The sequence below is a fragment of the Strigops habroptila genome, chromosome 1 (assembly GCF_004027225.2).
Source record: "Strigops habroptila isolate Jane chromosome 1, bStrHab1.2.pri, whole genome shotgun sequence".
NCBI lineage: Eukaryota > Metazoa > Chordata > Aves > Psittaciformes > Psittacidae > Strigops > Strigops habroptila.
Window position 1 is genome coordinate 153,332,374 of NC_044277.2, and position 20,791 is coordinate 153,353,164.

Sequence of the window (20,791 nt, forward strand, 5' to 3'; positions counted from 1 at the left end):
CTTTTCCTGCCTCTAGCAGGTTAGGAGCCTGGGTGAATTGAGATCTTCTCCTGACATACCTGGCTGTGCTGCTGTTAGCTCTGCTGGTGTTACTAGCTGTGAGTGTTAGGTGTGCTGAAGGAGTTGATTTGAGGAGAGGAAGCTGGGGTGGAATTAAAGCTGTGGTCTGAGGTGTGCAGAGGTGTGCTGGAGGAGCTCATGCACAGTTTGATGGCTTGGGTTTTCTTCAGGGTGGCTCCTTCTAATTACGAGAGCCTGTAAATATCTTTACCCATGAGCACCAGCCAGGATCTGATCAGTGGCACACAGATGGCACCAGCCATTGATCCCTAAATCAATGGTGTATATAGATGTAGGAGACCCCTTTGCAGGTTCAGGCCCTAATGTTCAAGTATTGCCTGTTCTGAACGTTCAAAAATGGTGAAAACAGTCTCTAAAAAATACCAGGATTAGTTCAGAGCTACACTATCACACATTTGCAGGCTGTTGTGATCCATAACCTCACACCTTTTGCATTCATCCCACAGAGCTGTGCCCTGTAGAAAAGGCTGCGTGGCCCGGGGAAAGGAAAGCTAAGATGGGAGGTGGGTAGGATGCTTCAGAGCCAGGTTGCAGGTTGATACGCATGGCCTGCTGCTGTCTGCTGGGAGCTTTGGGGCACGTCCTGGTCGGACTTGAAGGGCACAGCAGTCGGAGGAGCGTTGCTGCACCTCCTCCAGCTAACCCACATCCCTTTCACCTCTCACATCCTGTAGACAGAGTGGGTGTTTCCCTTCTTCAAAGAGCGTTTTAGAGCATTATTGTGTTTTGGGATGGGGGTGGGGGGCAGAGGAAAGCAAAAGCTCAACACCCTGGCCCTGTTGGGTTAGGAAATCAGATGGTTTGCCTGCCACGTGAGAGCTTTCTTCAGCATGGAGCTGGGGGGGGATGAGATGGTTTGTGGCAATGTTGACTAAATCCTAATACCTCTACTGGGGGGAGTTAATCCCAGCAAAGTATTGGCTCACGTCGTGGTGTTACCAAACTCCCTTTGCACACTTTGTGTCTGTGCACACATGCATCACCCCTGCTTACTCACCAGAAGAGGTTGTCTCCCTGTTGCTGGCTTCTTCCTATGTGTCAGTGCAACGTGCGTTTGTTTGGATATTTTCTGACTGAGCAGAAATGCCACCGTTATTACTGTGCATGCACACGGATAACGGCTTCTGAGAGGGCTGGAAAACAGCTGAGTTGTCTTTTGTCTTTCATAAGGTAGCAAGTGGTATCTGAAAACCGGCTTTCTTTGCATAGGCAGAAATGATGCCATTTACTGCTAACTGCCTGTATGTGGTATGGGAAGAGAGGACCCTGCCATCCAGCCCAGGACCCTCCCTTTGCAGCGAAGGGAGGAGCATCCCTGCTGAGGAGCTGCTCCAGTGATTGCTCAGCCTTGTTTTAATGTCCATCCTGACTATTGAATTGTGCTTCAGCCCTGACAGTAGAGTTTTTGCCTGAACTATTTGTGCTTTCCTCTGAAGAGGAGAAGGAAACTTTGAAATTCTCCTTTCTGCTCCTTTCTTCTACCCTGCTTTTTCAGAGAAAGCTGTCCTTAGCATTTTATTGTGTGGTTGTGTCATGAGGTGTTACGTATGCTGTAACATGTTACGTATGCTTCCTGTGCTCTCCTAAAAAGAGGAAGGCATGACTGCTGCCTCTTGTTTGCAGCCTTTCCTCCACAAGTGTACTGCTTTCCTCATCCTCCTGTGTCACTACACTGTCATGTGCACATGTGGCACTGTCCCAAGTGGGACCACCCCAGCTTGCCCTCATTGCCTTGCTGAGTATCCTATGGACTCGGTAATGGGTTGGCTGTACCCTGCGGTGTCTGCCCAGAGACCTACCATACCCTTCCGCTCCATTAGGACTCGCTTTTCCTTCCGTGAGCTCCTACCTCTGAGGATGGTGCTGCTTCATGGTGACCTTATTGAGAGCAAGATGCCAAATTGTAATCTTGAGCTCAGCTTTTTTTCTTCAGGGAAATGCTGGTGAATGCTGTTGTACCTGCTTTATTTTCCTCATCTGTGACATGGCTTATCTCTTCCCGAGTGTTGGGGTTTGAGGTATTGGGGGGAAGAGGGAACATGATTTTCTTTATTATCTTATATGCATATGCCATAGTAGAGTTGCCATTCAAATAGTATTTGATTGCTTAAACTAGTGACAGATTGTTGAGCACCCAAAGGGCTATAGGCAGGTCTGTTGTAGGTCAAGGCTGGTGCTGTGTTCTGAAAGCCACTGGGAGAGCAGCCAGCCTGATGGAAGGACGGGCACCTTCTAAGATGCTGCTCCATGGACTTCATCAGGAGAAGGTGTGGAGGCTTTCCTTCTGGCTGGATATCCTGGCCACCTGGACTGCAAACCAAAATCAGTCCCATTATAGAAATTAATGTGGTGCTGTGTCTGGAAGCTTCAGTACCCTTACGTGTTCCGTGGAGCTCTGCTTGGCCAAGGTGAATGGCAAGGGGAATTGGTCATTGTCTCAGGAAGGAGAATGGGCTTGGAGGCACAGGAGTTTAGTCATGGAGGAATAAGCAAGAAAACATATGAAATCACCTTTTTGATGCATGCAGGCTGGGAAGATATGCTACATTTATGCCCTATTGGAAGTCCAATAAACTATATTAACCTTTCCTACACTGGTAGCATTTGCATAATGTCAGCAACTTTTTTTCCCCTCTTACACGAGTACGGAGGCTGTGTGGTGGGTGCTGATTTCCCTTTTTCTCTATAAACCAAGACAGACATTCTGCTTTTGCCTAGCCAAGGGAGATAAGGCAACTTCCTCTTATTAACTCCTGTGGCAGTGCAATCCCAACCACATTGAGCTGAGTTTAAACACACGGAGACATCTGCCTTTGGCAATTTTTATCTTTATTGGCGAGAGAGAGAGTCCATGTTCCTCCTCTTCAAACATGAATCCTAGTAACCCCGAAGACGTCTGGCTGGATCCCTGCCTGCAGGGTTACTTCCGTTCAGGGAGTTCATGCTGCATCCACTCACAAGCAAAGCACCTTAAATCTTTGCCCTGCTCACGCTGTGTAGCACAAAGAAGATGGCGAGAATCACATGTTGAACAAAATCTCCTTTTCGTGGCTCATTGAAAGGCTTTAAAAAGATATTTTTAGGGGTTTCTCTTTAATCCCCACCAGGCTCAGAGCCTCTTCAAATTAGAAGTATTTGGGGTTTTACTTTTAAGTTTACCTGTGTCCTCTCTAAAGGAAAACATCTGGTGCCAGCTGATGCAGCAGAATTGTGTTTGTTGTCCCCTGTTAGACATCTGGTGAAGCAGATGTGACAAGCTCTCCTTGCTTTAGACCTTAAACTTTGCTTTACAGCTTATTAGATACTAGCAGGCTGGTTAAAGAAAATCTCTATATAGATGCTCTGCGATTTATGTAGTGGTCATTTCTATAACTTTCTATAGTAACTGGTGGTGTACCTGTGTGCTGGCTGTGCCTGTGACAGTTTTTAGGCATCTGTGTTTAATGAGAGCTGTGTAATGAAATGAATGTCCCTTCCTATCCTCCCAGCCTGGAGATTCCTCAGGTGCTCTGCTTTTGGTTTGAATCTTTATTTGATTTTTTTTTAATTATTACTTTAAATAGCATATGGCCTTTTAAGACTAAGTGATAAGCTGCAGCTCTTCAGTGTTGGGGGATTTATTTGGCAAGCTTGGAGGAAGAGACAGCCTAAAACTTCTGCAGCTTGACGGAGTCCTGCTGAGAAGAAAACCACGATGCTTCCCGTTTCTGTCCCATGCTTCTGGACTAGCACTGGCTATATCCGTGATGTTATTCTCCTGCCTCTACCATCAGAATTAATCCTGCAGAAACCAGCGATTGCAAACTGCAATCAAAATTATAGGAACAATTGGAGGCCAGGCTGGATGTGGTTCTGGGCAGCCTGATCTAGTTGATGTCCCTGCTCATTGCAGGGATGTTGCACTAGTTGACCTTTGAAGGTCCTTTCCAACCCAAACTATTCTGTGTTTCTATGATTCTATTTGGACAAATCAGAAAAAGAAAAAATAAGAGGGTGTGTGCTACAAAAATCAGAGCCATGATCCAAATAGCAAAGAGTAAATGCTGAAGTAATGAATAATGCATGAATACTTCCCTTAAACCTGAAGTAGGAGCCCTTGACACTATATAATTAGCACTTGCATAATGCTTTCATGCACTGTAAAATGTCTAAATGAGGCATTAAGAAGTGAGGTGGTCTAAGAGGTAACAGTTGGACTTGATAATCTTAAAGGTCTTTTTCAATCTGGTTGATTCTATGATCCTATGAAGAGGAGAAGGCTGTGGCCCAGGACTGTAGCCATCATGGTCACCTCTGGTATCTGCTGAGTGCTGCTGCCCGTTGGGGGAGATGGAGCTCTGCCACGTGGCTGCCCCAGGAAGGTGGATGTGGCCACCATGGTTGTGGTGCCGATGGTGCTGTTGTGTTTCAGTGTGATACTGGTCTGCCTGACGGTGTCCCACCACGGTGCAATATTCCTTACCAAATCGGAGCTCTCGGAGACTGGCACTACTTTGTTTGTTTTGTTGGTGGTTTCTTTATTACTCTGACAAATGCTGATTGTATTTGTCATAAGGAAGTGGTAAAGCCGTGACTGGTGGCTGCATCACCAGCAGCGTGAGCAGCAAGTTGAGGGAGGGGAATCTCCCCCTCTGCTGTGCTTTGAGGACACCCCCCTGCAGTCCTGATCCAGCTCTGGGGCAACAGCACAAGAGGGACGTGGAGCTGCTGGCGCGAGGCCAGAGGAGGCCACGAAGCTGCTGCGAGGGCTGGAGCAGCTCTGCTCTGGAGCCAGGCTGAGAGAGCTGGGCTGGGGCAGCCTGGAGAAGAGAAGGCTCCTGAAGGGGAGACCTTAGAGCAGCTCCAGTGCCTAAAGGGAAACCTGGAGAGGGGCTTTGGACAAGGGCCCGTAGGGACAGGCCAAGGGGAATGGCTTTAACCTGCCAGGGGGGAGATTGAGATGAGATGTAAGGGAGAAATTCTGTACTATGAAATGACATGGGGTCCTGGCTTCACCACTGTTCTGCCCATTCACCTGGAGGCTTCACTTGGATGGCAATCTGCTGGTGCTTCCTTGAGACTGAAGGGAAACTGTGAGCTGCCCTCATCCTGTGTGCAGCCGTCAGCTGCAGGGAGGGGTTTACCATGCGTCCTCTTGTACAAGGCATTTTTGCAGATGTTGACTGAAAGATGGTTAATCTGCTTTTGTAACGGTACCTGGTTTTGCTAGTGACATAAGCTTCTGTGTAGGTACCCATATGACACTCTTGATTTGAAACTTGTTATTCCACATATAAGTCTTCCACAATTCATAACTTTCACTGATGTCTTCCACCATCTTCAGATTTCTCCTCTTTTATGTAAGGAATAGATGAGTTTTAATAAGTTCCTTACTGGTGAGGTTTGTTCTGGTCTCAGTCATGAGATACTAGAACAAAAAGGTTGCTGTGATAAATTAATATAAAATAGCTCAATTGTGCTATTTTCTAAGCACATATTAGAACAAGGGAAAAACCTTCTGCTGTGCTGCTTGCCACGGGGGATTTTTTTAACATAGCACATTAATAACCCTGTGCCAGAAAATGCCACACTGGGTTAGGAACCCAGAGAAGCTCAAATAAAGGGTTAGTCACCCTCCACCTCCCCTATTCCAGAGGTGGGAGTGACATGACTGTGGTTTCATGGTGGGTGAGATCTCTTCTGTAGTATCTTTTGGTGGAATGTTTAACAACAATGAGTAATCCTCTATGGAGAGCAGCTTTCATCCTGGCAGCAGCTCACAGCCCAGAAAGCTTGGGAACCACCGAATGAGACGCTTACATGGACAGTGGTGGCACCCCGTTATGTGAGGTGAGAGCTGGGAGAGGAAAGCAGAGAAGCTGTTTGCTGCCTTGTCCTCTGAAGAATCTGGCACAAGCTATTCTTGGGGTGGGAGAAAGAAAACATTACTTGACCCATGTGTCTAGTTAGATAAACCTATTCCTATGTCAACAAAGACTGTTATGGTAGTATGTATTCGCTACACAGGGTAAGTACCCTTTATTATGGGTAGTAAGTTGTTATGCTTTATCACAGTGCGTAATTTGAGGGAGTGGCTGCAGTAGCAGTTGGTAGCCCTTCAATCCGTAAGATCCCGGAGAAACTTGGCTAGGTCAACAGAAGCTCTATGGAGTTCAAAAGGAAGCACGTAGCCTAGCACTGCAGGTGAAATAACCCCTTGCTTTTGGGTAACTAACTGACTGGTTCAGGATCTTCAGAACAGGCATTAGAAGAAGCTGCCTCACGCAGAAGTTAGTGCAGCACTGGAAGAGGTGATCTCGAGGCCATGGGGTCTATGTTTTGGAGGTTTTCAAGACTCAGTTGGGTGAAGCCACAGCTAACCTCGTGATAGTCCCATGTTGAGGGGGTTGTTGCATCAGATGTCCTCTTTTGACCAACATTTCCGTGTTTGTGGATCTGTAGTATTCCCTCAGACACACCCAGGATTTGGTTGGTGGAAGGTTCTTCTCTTTTACCATGCAGAGTCTCCAAGAATATTCTGGGATGCACTAGAAAAAGTGAATGGTAGCAGCCTGTGGAAATAGGCCGGAGTCTGCTCTGCTCTATGTTTGTTGCATATGTTCCTTTTGATCAGTCTGTCCCTTCTGCTTAGTATATCTCTGCTGGAGAACTCCCAGCACACCGAGCAGAGGCTGGTTCGAGGACAGCAGTTGGCTGGGATGGTGCCAACTCAGCCAGTTTTTCTGACTTTGAGAACCGAGTAAGGGATTACGTTCTCTCCCGGATTAGAGTTGCAGCTATGTGATGCATCCCTGGAGGTTTAAATCAAAACCTCTCTCTGTTACTCTGATACTCAGAGCTAAGTCTATATGAGGTTGTGGCTTTTGGCTAACCAGAGGCTTAAGCTTCATATAGCCCCTGTCACACTTCAAAGACATTAATAAAGTAAAAAACAACTGGAGTGATAGGAAGACCATCTGGCCTGCTGTTTGGGTTAAAGTTCTATAAATGGCACTCCAAATGCCCCAGAGGCTAAATTCCCTATTCTAATGCAATATCATGTGATGTTGTAGATGAAGCTTGTAGGATACCAGTCTTCCAGTGCCTAAAGGGGGCCTATAAGAAATCTGGAGAGGGACTTTTTAAAAGGGCAGATAGTGACAGGCCAAGGGGAATGGCTTTAACCTGCCAGAGGGGAGATTGAGATGAGCTCTGAGGCAGAAGCTCTTCCCTGTGAGGGTGCTGAGGTGCTGGCACAGGGTGCCCAGAGAAGCTGTGGCTGCCCCATCCCTGGCAGTGTTCAAGGCCAGGTTGGACACAGGGGCTTGGAGCAACCTGCTCTAGTGGAAGGTGTCCCTGCCCGTGGCAGGGGGTTGGAGCTGTATGAGCTTTAAGGTCTTTTCCAACCCAAAGCAGGCTGAGATTCCATGATGCTTTTGTAATTAGCTCTTGGAAAGGAGGCTTCTAACTTCTTACCCTTACGTGACACATGTTTTTCTTATCTAATCTGTGCTTTCTGTGGGCTCTTGCAGATGTGACAATGGGCTGATTGTTATTTTCCGACTACAGCATTCTTTGTGTTTATGGTAACCTAAGAGCGTAGCATCAGCATAAACCAAATTCTTTATGCCTTGACATTAACTCCACTTGTGAGTACCTTTACCTGGTTGTCTTCAGTGGCGTTCCTGACAGTTGGGTGTATGCAAGACAGAGGAGTGCCATCTTCGCTGGAATGCCAAACTCAGGTTTTCAGCCTTTGCTCTCTCTGGTTCACTGCTTTTCCCAGTTTTCCATTTCTTTACGTCACATTTTGGAATGTGCAGTTGAGCTCAGTTTTAGGAGGATGGGTTTATGTTCGTATTCCTTCAAAGCTTGGATACCAAATTGTTCTGGCTTTTGTAATCTTTAAGTGGGCTAGCCAAGTGACAGTTTTGAGGAAGTCTCATCTACTGCAACCTTTCCTTCACTATATGGTGCAGATGCTATAAAGAGAACAGCCCAGTTGTTGGCAGTGGGTCCTGCCGCTATTTGTAAGGCAACATAAGCTGCTCATGAAAGAGCCATAGAGAAATGTACACTTGACCAAAGCACTGCTTTTGATTTCTGTACTGCTCCTTTCCCCTTGTCACAGTGCCTCTCCTCATGGATTTCATAGGCGACTCTCTGAGCGCCTCTTGTGTATGTTCTCCTATTTTAATCCAAAGTGTTTGGCCTCTTCCACTGTTAGAACCATTCCGCTTTGGCATGAAGTCTTCTGCAGAAGGTGCTCATGTGAAACACACAATTGCTGTGGCACTCTGCCATCCTCTTCAACGAAAGAGCCAACTTTTGAGGTTTAATCTCTTTGTTAAGAGCATACTATAAAAGGCTTTGAAATTCTGTATCCAGAAGCCAGGAAGCTTCAATACTCTTTGCATACTGCCAGGCTAAATCTCACCAGCACTCAGGTGCCACCAGCCTGTGGTTCTGCCACCAAACTGTAGCGTTGCTCTTGGGCCTATATTTAACAAAATGAGCTGGCTTCCACTGTAAGGCTTTTAAGTGGGCAAACCCATTCCTCTGAGAGGAGGATGTGCATGTAGGACAAGGTAACATTGCATTAAATTGCTGGGAATGAATATGGGGACATGAGGAGGTTTCACATAAGAGCTTGATGGCATAGTGTTCACATACTGGACAGAGAGAGGGGACCAAACTATTTCAACCTGCATTTTATTGCTTTCCAAGTTCAAATCTGTTTTGCGGGGACACAGAGGTAAATTCTCCAAGTAGAGTCCCTATGAATTGCTTTGCCTCCCAAGATCCTATAATTTTTGGGTCGCTTTGTTCTTCATGGCAGAACGATAGTGTGGTGGTGTGGTCCTTCCCCAACATGCCCATCTGATTTAATGAAGGACTGCTCAGTTTTTCCATTGCTGCAGTGTAGGGCAGGGTTGGATTGGAGGAGGTGCTGTTTCTAGATCTAAGAAGCTTCACCCCAGCAGGGAATGATTCAGAAAATCTGGAAAAAGAGCCAAATACCAGAGACCACTCACACTATAACATAATGCCTATATTTGGAAGCTGTAAGTCACCTTTTGATTTTTATGAGCTTCTAAATTCTTGGTTTCAACCTTGGTCTCCTCCCTTGTTGGACAGATTTGAATAATTCAGTGCAAGTTAAATAACTTGCCCATGTCCAGTTTTAATGACTCAGAAGAAATCAATGTTGCTGCAAACACAACCCTCTTTGTGAGCCTCTCTCTTCCTGTAGAATTACAAGGAAACAGGCATCCTCTGAAGAATTAAAAAATGAATCAAAAATAATCCAAAGCCTGTGAACATTATACAGAGCAGTTTCCCTCATTTCAGAACCACTGGACATACGGTGAACTGGTTTGAAGGGGGACGTTATTAGTAAGTAAGAAATACAGTAAAAAATGCAATATGGAAGAAGGAAAATACATTTTATCATGATATAAATTAAACTAAAAGCCAACTCTCCTCCCCCCCCCCTCTTCTTTTAACACGGGCAACCGTTTTTGGTTCGCTATGTGTCAGGAATGAGTTGAAACAACTTGTGTGGTTTTTGTGAGTAAATATAACTGTCATCAGATTATTCCCCCCACGCTCGCAGTAGTATTCCATTCTGCTGCCTGAATTATTGTGTAGTGAAGTGTTTGGCGCAGGAGTAACCAGTGAAGGAGTAAGTGGAAGTAGTGACAAAGAAGCCTCCTGCATTGTCACCCCAAGTTTTGAACGATGGTGGAAGTTAATCTGCATTTTGCCACTGCCTGTACCTGGTCCCCGTTGGTAGATATATGCAGACAAGATTGCTGCATTCAATATAATTTAATATAGGTATTTGATTTGCTACTGCTTTATTCATTAGCTACTACTCTGTAATCGTTACGTTACTGGCAGTCTCAGTCCTTTTGTGGTTTCATCTCATGAGTTTGGGAATTTGGGGGTTATTTTCAACTGCCCAGTCTATTTTAAACTCTTTTAAAAACAAAAAAAATCAACAAATAATGACTTAGAACAGATTGATCCTTTGAGCCATTTACCTAATTAACCTTTGCCCCTCAGGAATCAGTTTTGGTTCTGTTCAATCAAGTACAATGTATCCCAGTCCTTAATAACCAACATTTCTTCTGAGGACCTTGGAAATGTTCCATGACTTTTACTTCTCTAACTGCTGCCACTCTTGGCATTGCACCAGTGTGCAAAGGCAGCATTGGAGGAGAATAGGAAAGACTAATAAGAGGACAGCAAGAGAAAAGGCCATAGGGTGGTCTGTAACTTAGCAAAGTGTTTCTAAAAAGTGCATCTAGCTCAGGACTCATGTTTTCAGTACTCTACACCCCAAATGGAGATGGGTTATTAGATCTTTATGAACATAATGAATGAGAGTATTTATGCATGCACTGCATGCACCCAAAAGGATGCCTCTTTTGTGACTTCCTCCGATTTAAAAGTTTGAGCGGAATCTTCAGGAAAGGAGACTTTGTGCAGGTGGAGACAAGCAGGTGATGTCCTGTCTCCTTCCCCCTTAGCTGAAAAAAGAAAGAATTAGGCTTCGAGATATGATCCTATATGTGGAGGAGAAGGTAAATAGGATGCTTCCCTGCTGCTCTTAATCCTCTCTATGATAAAACCACCCAGAACTAGCAAAAGTGTCCTGCTGAGCATCAGTGCCTTACCACTCAGGAGACACCTTTTCTGTGTAGATAGACAAGAAAAGGATGATGTCTCCTTAATGTCACAGAGTGCCTGGGAGTTTTGAGCAGCTCCCCTCTTAATTTCACAGTTCATGACTTGGTCTGCTCACTGATGTAGGAAATGTCTGTATGCACAGCAGCGTGGATTTCATCCCTTTGGAAAGAACTTGGAATGGGTGTTCCCAAGGAGGAGGTCAGGAAGGCTTCCAGGTCTCATTATACATGGGGACTCTCATACTTCCTGTTGCCAGTTGTGGGTTGGGTCATTTTGTAAGCATGTCTTACTCCCTTCCAGAGTGCTAGGAAGATGTTCTTGCAACCTCCCTTTTTAGTTTTGCACTTGTGCATTGGGAACACACAATGTCCAGTGTTTATGAATGATCGTTTCTTCCCTGCAATGATATAGTTGTGCTGAAACCACAACATTACATGGACATAAGTCAGCCCCTCAATGCAAAGTTTATAGGTCCTGCAAAATGATGGCTTTGCTGCAGGTGTAGGAAAGAGAACAGCAAGGAGAGAGCTGTGTGTGGGAGAGGATTGAGAGAGCATCCCTGGACTCAAGGAGTGAACTATTTCAGTTGCCTCCTGCCTGTTAGCTGGGTAATGCTGCTATTCCCCCCGCTTAAACTCTCAGTAGTAACCATCCATAATGCATGTTTTCCCCCTTTTAGTTCCATTACAGTTTCCTTTCTCCCCATGACAAATACTCCAATCACTCACACAATGTAATAGGATCCACAGATGCAAACACCGGGGGAACAGTGTTTGTCCGCCAGTTTGCTTGATGGATTTCAACTTCTCTGCTCCTTCCATTTACTCCTGGTTCCCTTCCCAGCTGCAGTGCCTTGATCTGCTTTTGGGTTTCAGACCATTCTGCAGGCAAATCAATGATGACTAGACAGCAAAGAACACATCCAAACTGCAAAAAATTAGCTCTGAATAGATTTACATATTTCTATTGTTATATAGAAAGATTATGATAATAAAATTATATATAAAATTTATAATAGCTATTCAATTTATAATATGAATATATAATGTCCTTAAATACACATTATACGATAACATACATATACATAAAGTAAATATATAGAAGTTTTTCTTTAAAGGAAATGCAACTCCCTGGTTTTAGTCTAATTTCTATTTACTGTCGATATATTTTTTTTTTTTTCCTGAGAATCTCCCAGATCATTTTGTGGTGTCATTAGTTGGCAGCTAGTCCCGAAGCTGGGACTTTAGATGGCATGGTATTCTCATCCAAGCCCATCAGTTTACTTCATAAGCTCTCCGATGGCTTCCAGCAGCCGTTAAGACGTGGCAGCGGACGTGGTTTTTCCCTTTCATTTGAGGGGTGATTGAGAAGATGCAGATGCTTTTAGTGGAAAAGGAGAAACTGGTTTTATTTCCCTGTCAGGCTTCGTAGGGGTAGATGGAGGAAGTTTATGAGGCTGAAAGTCATTAAGCACGTTTTTATTCTTTCTTCTGTCTCCTTTTGTTTTTACTGGGGTTTGAGTAAACAGGGTCTTGGGGGGAACGACAACTTTTTTAATGGGATATGCCAGCAAAAATGAGCTGATTTTTCACAGCGCATGCATTGATGAATATCTTTAAAGGTTACTCCTTCACTGTAAAGGCTGTACAAACCCTGTGATGCGGGCTTCCCCATCCTTATCGTTAACTCACCAACCACCAAAGGAAGAATAGGGCTGTGATGTGAATGGTGGTGGAACAGAGCATGCCATTTGGGCAGGAGACCTGAGGACTGAGGTCAGGTATGGGGAGAGCAGGCAGCTGATGGAGAGGGCTCCCTCTCAGGTACCAAGGGCCATCAGCACAGCTCAGCTGCATTTTGTTTGTCTTTGGGTTTTTTTTCTTCCAACTCTCATGTTTCATGCCCATCTCTTAGAGCAGAACCGATTTAGGAGTGAGGTCAGTTTATGCAGATACACAAACACCATTTTAGAATACAAATTCAGTGACCCAAGGGGGTTTGTGCTGTTCTTTTTGTTAGCTAACCCAAACATAAGTCTGTCATCAAGCACTTCTGTTACGTGCATCCACGCTCTACTCTTTGGATATGTAAGTCATCCATAAAATGTTCACCGTGGGCCACAACATAGTTACAGGATCTCATCTCCAGAACAAAGGGAAAAGTTTATGGACTGAAAGGGAGGGAGGAGGGGAATGATTTAATGATGCTCAGAATAACAGTTGGGGGTTGAGTGGTTTTTATACAGGCTATTTACGATCATGCCTGTGAGCCTAGCTGAAGCATGATTCGGCACAGCTGTATGCTGAATAAGGAGCCAGAAAACTAAGAGAGGACAAATGGCATTTCTTGATGTTGTTAACTGTAGTCAGGCTCATGCACTGACTAATAGAAAGCATGAGGTTTTTGGAAAAACCTCAGGCCCCAAGCAAAGATGCATGAGCTTGCAAAGCAAATTGAGGCTAATCCTCGGTTCACATTGCTGCTGGGTGACAAAGCTGGGTCGGAGATGAAGTGCTGTACCGACCCATGGGAGATGGGCATTGCTGGCTGCCCAGAGAGCTCTGCTCTTCCATGTGCCAGGAAAGAAAAGCAAAGTGGCAGTAAATGTGGCTGTTCTGGCATGCCTGGAGGCTCTCTGTGCACCAACCCTTTGCAGGCTAACAAAGCACACAGAGAGCCAAGATGCAGGCACTGAGAGTGCCAGGTTCCAGCTGGGATCTTGTGCTCTGCTTTTGCAGCCACCCTGCATCCCAGCACCTAGCAGCTTCTGCAGGATGCCATCATGATGCTTCAATGCTTCGCTGACTCTGAGCACTGAACTTAATGCTTCACGTTTTCCTCACTTACTCCTCTTCCTCTCTTTCTCAGAATTCCCATTCTGCAGTGAATGGGAGCCTCAGCTCCGCTCTGGCATCAGCTCACCAGATGCAGGTCACTGAGGTCTGGTCATTCTCCTTTAATACTGACAGCCAAGTGACCTGTGTCCCTAATGGTTGCATTTCTAGTGCTGTGCAGGGGTGGTCCAGAAGCTGGCTGTAATCCTAATTCCTCTCTACCCCTATACTAAAGCACCCTTTAAAGTGGTTTTGGAGGAAGCAGCTTCTCTTCTCTTCCTCAGGTGCATTCTGCATGAACAGTTCTTGCATCTGCCTTGCGTGGTGGTTTGTGTCTATCCCATCTGGCTTGCTGCAGAGCCATAGCTTCATTGGACTGCGTCAGAGGAACATGAGGTGGTTCTTAGGAAGACCATGATAACCCCTATTGCAAGAGCAGATGGGGTTTTATGGGTTGTGTGAACTCAAGCTGGGAAGTGAAGCTCAATGCAAATCAAACGGTGGCTCACGGTGAATAGGAATGCACCAACCAGCAAGGGATCTATTGGCAAGTTTGCATATTACAAAAGGTTGCTAAAAAGGCTTAGATTATTCCTGGATACATGGGATTAGAGAGAGGAACCCAATGCTATGTATTTTTAAATAAGAAGACCTTGAGGAAAGGATTGCAACGCTGCCCTGAGGAACAGAAATGTGCTGTAGCTGTCGGCATTTGCTTAGCACTGTGACTAATCTTCTGGAAACCAAAAGGAATTCCCTTAGAGGAGAATGCTGTGCGTCACCCATGGCCAAAAAAAGAGGGAGTCGCGTGTTTCCTTGACAGCACATCATGTTTGCATATTTTTACAGCTGGAGGAGAGTCCTTCATCCTGATCCCTGCACGTTTTCAAGTATTTTGAGTGTGCCGGAGGTGCCAGGATATTAAATTCAGTAGCTTTGTTTAAATAGATCATGTAAGTAATCGAGTCGGGGAGTATTTTTAACACGGTTTCAGATACAAGCAGCGCCATCTTCATCAAATTGGTATAGTTACTTGCATTGCAGGTTCCTCAAGAGTATACTTTAAAGCCGGTACATTAGAGCAGGTGCTCCAGGATTCAAAAGGTTTCTTCAGGAAATATGATTTTTCTGTGACTTCATTCTAGAGTTAGTGTTTGCTTGCCACACATGAAGAAGAAAGAAATGACACCACAGTATAGAAACAGAGTACTAAAGCGTTGTATTGTAGACAGCAAGATCTTGGGCTTCAGCACTGGCTTTTGGTAACTGTCTTTGCATTTCTGCTTTATTAGAGATCCTCCCTCCCTCTCAGATACTGATTGTATTCCTATCTGCTTTGAAATCCTTGGTGAACACATAAGCTACAAACAGCATATGCAGTTGTGAGTTGCTTTTAGAGTTTGTAGGATTGCTGATGTAGTGTCTAAATAAGTGGCCTGATGTCTTTTCAAAGCATCAAGCCCCCAATCAGCAGACTTGAAAGAAGCTGCATTTCTAAGCCAACACTGCATAAAGTAGCACCTACTAATGTTGCTTGGAATTACTGGAAGAGGTAGCAGTAAATCACTGGCTGTTGAGCAGTTTTCCGGGCTGTAATGCAATGGGCAGAGAGCATCTGTGATGCTGCTTCAAGGAAAGAAGCATCAGCCTGAAAGCAGGTTGTATGAAGGCTGATATCTGCATTTACTGATTCCTTGTGACCCAGAAAAAATACTTGAGAGAGTGAAGTACTGGGCAGACATTGATCTCTGTACATTTATAAAAGTAGAGGGAAGTCTTTTTTTCACCAAGAGTCAAACCAGTGTTGTTGCAAATAACATAACAACGTTGAATTCAGATTTGCTTCTGGCCTTGTATATGCAGTATCTCTGCAGTGCGTAAACTTTTTCTATAGGTTTTTCACCTCTGAAGAAGAGAACAGCATCCCTATAAATATAGTGAGTTAAAGTAAGAAGATTCCTGCTCCCTGTTTTATTGCTTGCTTCTGTGTAACTTCGTATACTTTTTTAAATAGAAGCATACCAGGAGTTCTTGTGAGGCTTTACCAGTGTAAATGGGAAGGAGGGTAGGTTTGTACAGTAAGATGATGGATCTCTAATGAGAACAGTACTCATATTTGCGGCAGTCTCTCTCTTTCTTCTGCAGGTATTGAGTACCAGATAATCCACAATTAACGTCCTAGAAATAAATCAGTCAATTGGTAGAAGCAGCCTTGATTGATAAATTCTACCTTTTCACCATTAAGTGATCGAAAAGTTTCTGGTTTCAAAAGGAAAAAGACAAAAGCAATTTGCATAACAAACCCTGCATTGTTGTACAGCTTGCAGAAGGGAATGGCAAAATGCGGGATTTTACTATGCACCTTCCAGTTCAGCTGAATGTTTGTGTGCAGCACAAACTGTAACTGCAAATCGTGTGCCCCCTGCTACTGTAATTGTTGGGCTTTAATGGAATACCTTTTTCCTGATTATCTTCTTGTTTGCTGAACCATCTCCACCCTCTTGTCTTAGTCATAATAGCCTCTACAGGCTGGAAATGTATGGTCTGGGGCTATTTTATAATTCATTGGCTTTTTATGATGCTTTGAAGGCATCTGAAAACTAGAAGTACATTAAAGCAAACGCACATTTGCGTTTAGGGCTTAGGCTGTGAATACCTGTAGTGCAAAGCATTGTAACACAGTAGAAGGACAGGACTAAAGCTCTGCTTTGCCAGCTGCTGTTACGGGATGGATTTACATGATTAATGTATAAGACGTCAGTGGACGTTCAAGAATTATGCAACATTGCTCTGAGGTTTTGAAAGATGAATAAAACTTCTTGTAGTACATGGCAAATTATATCCTTTGGCAGAATTGGTAAGTGGCTTGAACTGCGCTGGGGAAGTGAGGTTCCTCTCTCATTTCATTAACCATATAGTCAATCTAAAGCTTGAAGTAGGCACCAAAGCTGTGGAGAACTAAAGCTTAGGTGGGCTGAATGGTAACTGTGCCATCTTAAAGTAGATGCCTGGCTCCATAAGTGGATCTGTTGCTGATCCCTTCTACTCCTTGGCTAAGGTAACTGCTGTGAGTGCCCAGGGATGGGGAGGTGTGACATGTGGCCTCACCAGTGCTGTGCAGAGGTGAAAGATCACCTCCTTTGACCTGTTGGCAATGCCTTGCCAGGACTTTTTGGGTTCATACCTGTCCTGTGAGCCCTGCAGCTTGGTGGGGATGCAACAAGAGATTTTCCTGAAATTCCTTACTGTGGAAAGGATGGGGCTTTTGTGCTACATGGGGACATGTACAAGTAACTGAAGTTGAAGGATGGATAATTTCTAATTGCTCATTAAACTGATTTTGAAAGTACAGATGTTTTACACGGTTCTCTTATATACTTCGATTTAGCTGTGATTTCACTCATCTTACAGGGCAAAATCCTGCTTGAGTAACTCTCAATCTTTTTGAAGGGAAGGAAATTCGATGTGCAGGATTTAGCCTCTAGAGATGAATTTAGAAAAGATTCAGTAGGTGAAGAAGTTTGGTTTTGATTAGCAAATGGCATTACAAGAATAATAATTATGGATCATCTCTTTACCCTACTTTCAAGCAGTTATGCACATTTCCCTCATATCTCCCTCAAATTTCTTGAGCTGGGTTGTAGTGGTTACTGTACTTAATATATGATGTTGTAAATCCCTGGGAATGACTGTTGTGGCACTCGGAGAAACCTGTTGCTACTGAAGAACAAAGCTGACTAAACCCAATAGAAATGTTGAGAGAGAGGAGATAAACACGCAGTCTTCCTCTGTGTTTATCATTCAGAAGATCCTTACTTGTTAATTCAAGGTATTGAAAATGTAATGATTAATGCACTTTCTCTGTAAGGTGAATTCAGATATGCTTGTAAGTCGGAAACCAGAAAATCTTGTTTGCTGCTTCTACAGACTGCTTCTTGAAGTGGGAGGATAAAAAGAGACCTTCAGTTCTGCTGTTACTTGTGTTTCTGTAATGCTTGCAATGGAGTGATTCATTCTTTCTCTCTTTTTTCTTACAGTATCAAGCTTTTAGCTGTACAGGAGCTGGTCGATAGAGAAGCGCTGGAAAAGGTATTTTAAAACATATCTAATCGTCATAATACATTTAAGCTCTTAAAACCCTCTGTTTTAGCTGGGCTTCCTAACTTTATGGAAAATCATGCAGCATAAAATAGGACGTCTACCTGACTATGTCGTACATGAGGTCAGAGGGATGTTGTTTTATCCAAGTTGGCATGCTTTAGGTATTTTCTGATTCTGCAATGGGCTTGGAGTGAACAATGCCTCCAACCTGCCTGTATTAGCTTTCCTGAAATCACTTCCTTGCTAACAGCTAAGTAGGTGATTTGAACCAACAAAGATGAATGCTTGAAGTAGAATGAGTGGCTGAGGACCCCCTTTTGAACATCCAGCTCAGAAGAATGGCAGGAGGTGGCTTGGCAAGAATATGGTTTAATTTAGTGATAAAGAGACCAAAGCAGCCAACTACTCTACATCAGCCCTAACAGCACCAGCTGAGTATATGATGTCTGTTGGCCTCAGCTCTCCTTGTGCAGGGATAGGCCTGCCTTTAAGCCTGGCCCTCCAGGGAGCTGAGATGTGCCAACCATCACTGTCCCAGGGATGGTGAGGTTTGCAAACAGCCTGTGCATGGCCAGGGAAGGGGGAGACAGAGAGGAGGAGCTGTGTGGAGCTGATGGCTTCCTGCATCCAAGCGATGTGGTCCTGTTCAGGGGGTGCATCCCCCTGGTCCAGCGCCTAAGACCTCCTATTAGCTTAACCAAGGTGTCTCAGCAGCCAGAGATCCCACCTGCAGAGATACAGCAAAACCAGTAGCCACAAAAGGCTGGAGGGTTTGTAAATGAAACCTGGTGTTGCAAACCAGATCATTTCCTTCTGCGTGAACAACCAAGTGTTGTATTTCGTCCTGGTTTACGATTTTGCTGGCCTGGAGGGTAGGACTGCACTCCCAGTACCTATGCTGGGACTGGTGGGTTCCCTTCACTTTCTGCACCTTCATCTAGGAGACCAAGGAGCCAGCTGTAAGGCAGCACGGAAATAGAAGAGACTTGGTAGGATTCAAAGAAAACCACTGGATTCAGAGCCCTGCTGGGAAAACTGCTGCTTTTATGGCAGGTATTGAGCTGGTGCTGACCCAAGCAGCCCCTATGAGTGATCTGGCAAGGAAGGAAGGAAACCTTCTCCTGCCTTGAGCACATCCTGCCTGTGTGAAGGAGAAGGTCCTGCAGCACTGGGTTAAGGCTGGGTACTCTAGAAATACTGGGTAAGATGAAATGCAGCTGCAGCGGGTTGGTATTTCACAGATGCCCTATGTATAACCCTGTTAACTCAAGAGGGGCGTCTCTTTATTGGCTTTTGTGAACTCTGATTTTGACCCAAAGAGGTGGATTTTGTTAAAAGGCAGTGACAGATGATGACTAGGCAGATGATGCTGTAGTTTTTTGCATGCAAAGACATGGTTCTCAACCACTCATTGTGCAAAACAGGTTACTGTTCACAAATTATCATCATTTGCAGCAGTCGATTTCTCTGGCACCTCACACCTTGTACAAATCGCACCTCTCCATCAGGTCTGCACCTCCCTTTGGCCCAACACCTCCTAAAAAATACTTGGCAAGGGTGAGTGCCCTTAGCCTAGTGGGAATGGCTGGTTGAGGCATTGCCTGAAGCTTTGCAGGAAGGTCTTCAGAAAGGCTCAGCCTCAGAGAAAGGATCTTTCGAAATTGAGCTCTCTGAATATTTGATATCTGCTTTCATACAATGCCAAGCTTAAAGAACGTAAAAGGCCAGATTAGCCCTCTGGAAAATACCAGGGTGGCATTATGTAAGTTCAAATAAATGCACTGTCTTTAGTTTTTAAATACAGGAGTTGGAGGGGGGAAGTAGACTAGAACAAAATCCCGTGTCCTGCCTGCTTGCGGAGTCAGATTTTGAGGACACACGCTTGAGTTTCATATTTGTAAATTGTTATTTCCCTGCATTGTATTGCAGGAATACAGAATATTATTAAATAATAATATTTTAATATTAACGGCAAGATTGATTGTTCCTGGGGAAGAAGCACAGCTCTGGGAGAGATCCCCAGAGACTCTTGCCTCAGGGTGTTTTCGAATACTTTACTCGGTCTAGGGTGTTATTTCTAGTTTTGGGAAGTCCTTAATTGCAGATGAAGAATTCTCCTTGGCAAGTGTTAATTGTATTTATTTTGGGAAGGGGAACAAAATAGTTCTCCCAAGGAACATGTTGTTTTTATAGCTTAAAAAGAAATCTGTGCAAGTAATAGATTGAACCACCTCGCCAGGGGACATTTCACATTGTTTGCTGTTCTAATGTTTAACTCCCTAGTCCTTTTCCATAGGCAACAGGTATGCCAAAATGTTTGTTGGCGTTGGTGCTTGATGCCAGGAGGATGTGCAGGAGGAGTCACCCATGTTGTAAGAAAAATAAAATTACTCTTTGCATTCTGTCAAATGTTCCCCCTCTGCCTTTCAGGTGTTTCAGGGCTCTTGAACTCATTTCTCCTTCAGAAGTAGGTTATTGAGCAATTTTAAGTAATCTGTGCAACAACCTTATATTTAGTAACCCCCTGACAGCTTTTTGGTTTGACAGTTTTTTGGGGGGTAAAAGCAACAGTAACCCATGATTTTCCTATTTGTGTGTTAATAAGCAAGTGCATCTGCTGTTATGGGAGATGAGGAAGGACTGTCCACTTGATTCCACAGACAGCAGTTTGGTGGCTTCTCATCTAGGAAGTGCAAATTGTGTAACTCTCATCTGCTGTTAGTGGAAGTGTGGAATTCAACTGCAAAGTCATGATTATTCTGCTGGAAGTTGAAAGTGATCTATCTAGACTGGCATGAGGGATACAACGGGTGGGCTGAAGCATGGTAGGAGCTGGGATGAGAATTGTGGTTTTGTTCAGGGTGATGTTCTTGAAGTAGGTGATAACTTGCAGCCGGAAAAAACAGGGTAAGATAGGCTTCACTATCAAGGTCTGTTTGTGGCAGTGATGCCAAATTTGTGCACTGTAAGCTATGTCCAAGAGGTCAGTGCAAAGCAAGTGAGAAGAACAAAGTAATTATCAGTAGGTTTACATTGTCCGTATGGGGATTGTCGCCTTCACTGGAGAAGATTTGGAGGTCCCAAGTAAAAAGGGGTTGAAA

At 44.4% G+C, this 20,791-nt stretch overlaps 1 protein-coding gene across 1 annotated transcript in view; it reads left to right on the forward strand.

Moving 5' to 3' along the window:
* The window catches only part of EEPD1 (endonuclease/exonuclease/phosphatase family domain containing 1), a 56,193-nt gene that overhangs the window by 14,959 nt on the left and 20,443 nt on the right, over positions 1–20,791 (forward strand). Inside the window, exon 2 of the mRNA XM_030500541.1 lies at positions 17,627–17,678. Within this exon, the coding sequence (XP_030356401.1) occupies positions 17,627–17,678 (52 nt within the window). The remainder of the gene's footprint in view (positions 1–17,626; positions 17,679–20,791) is intronic.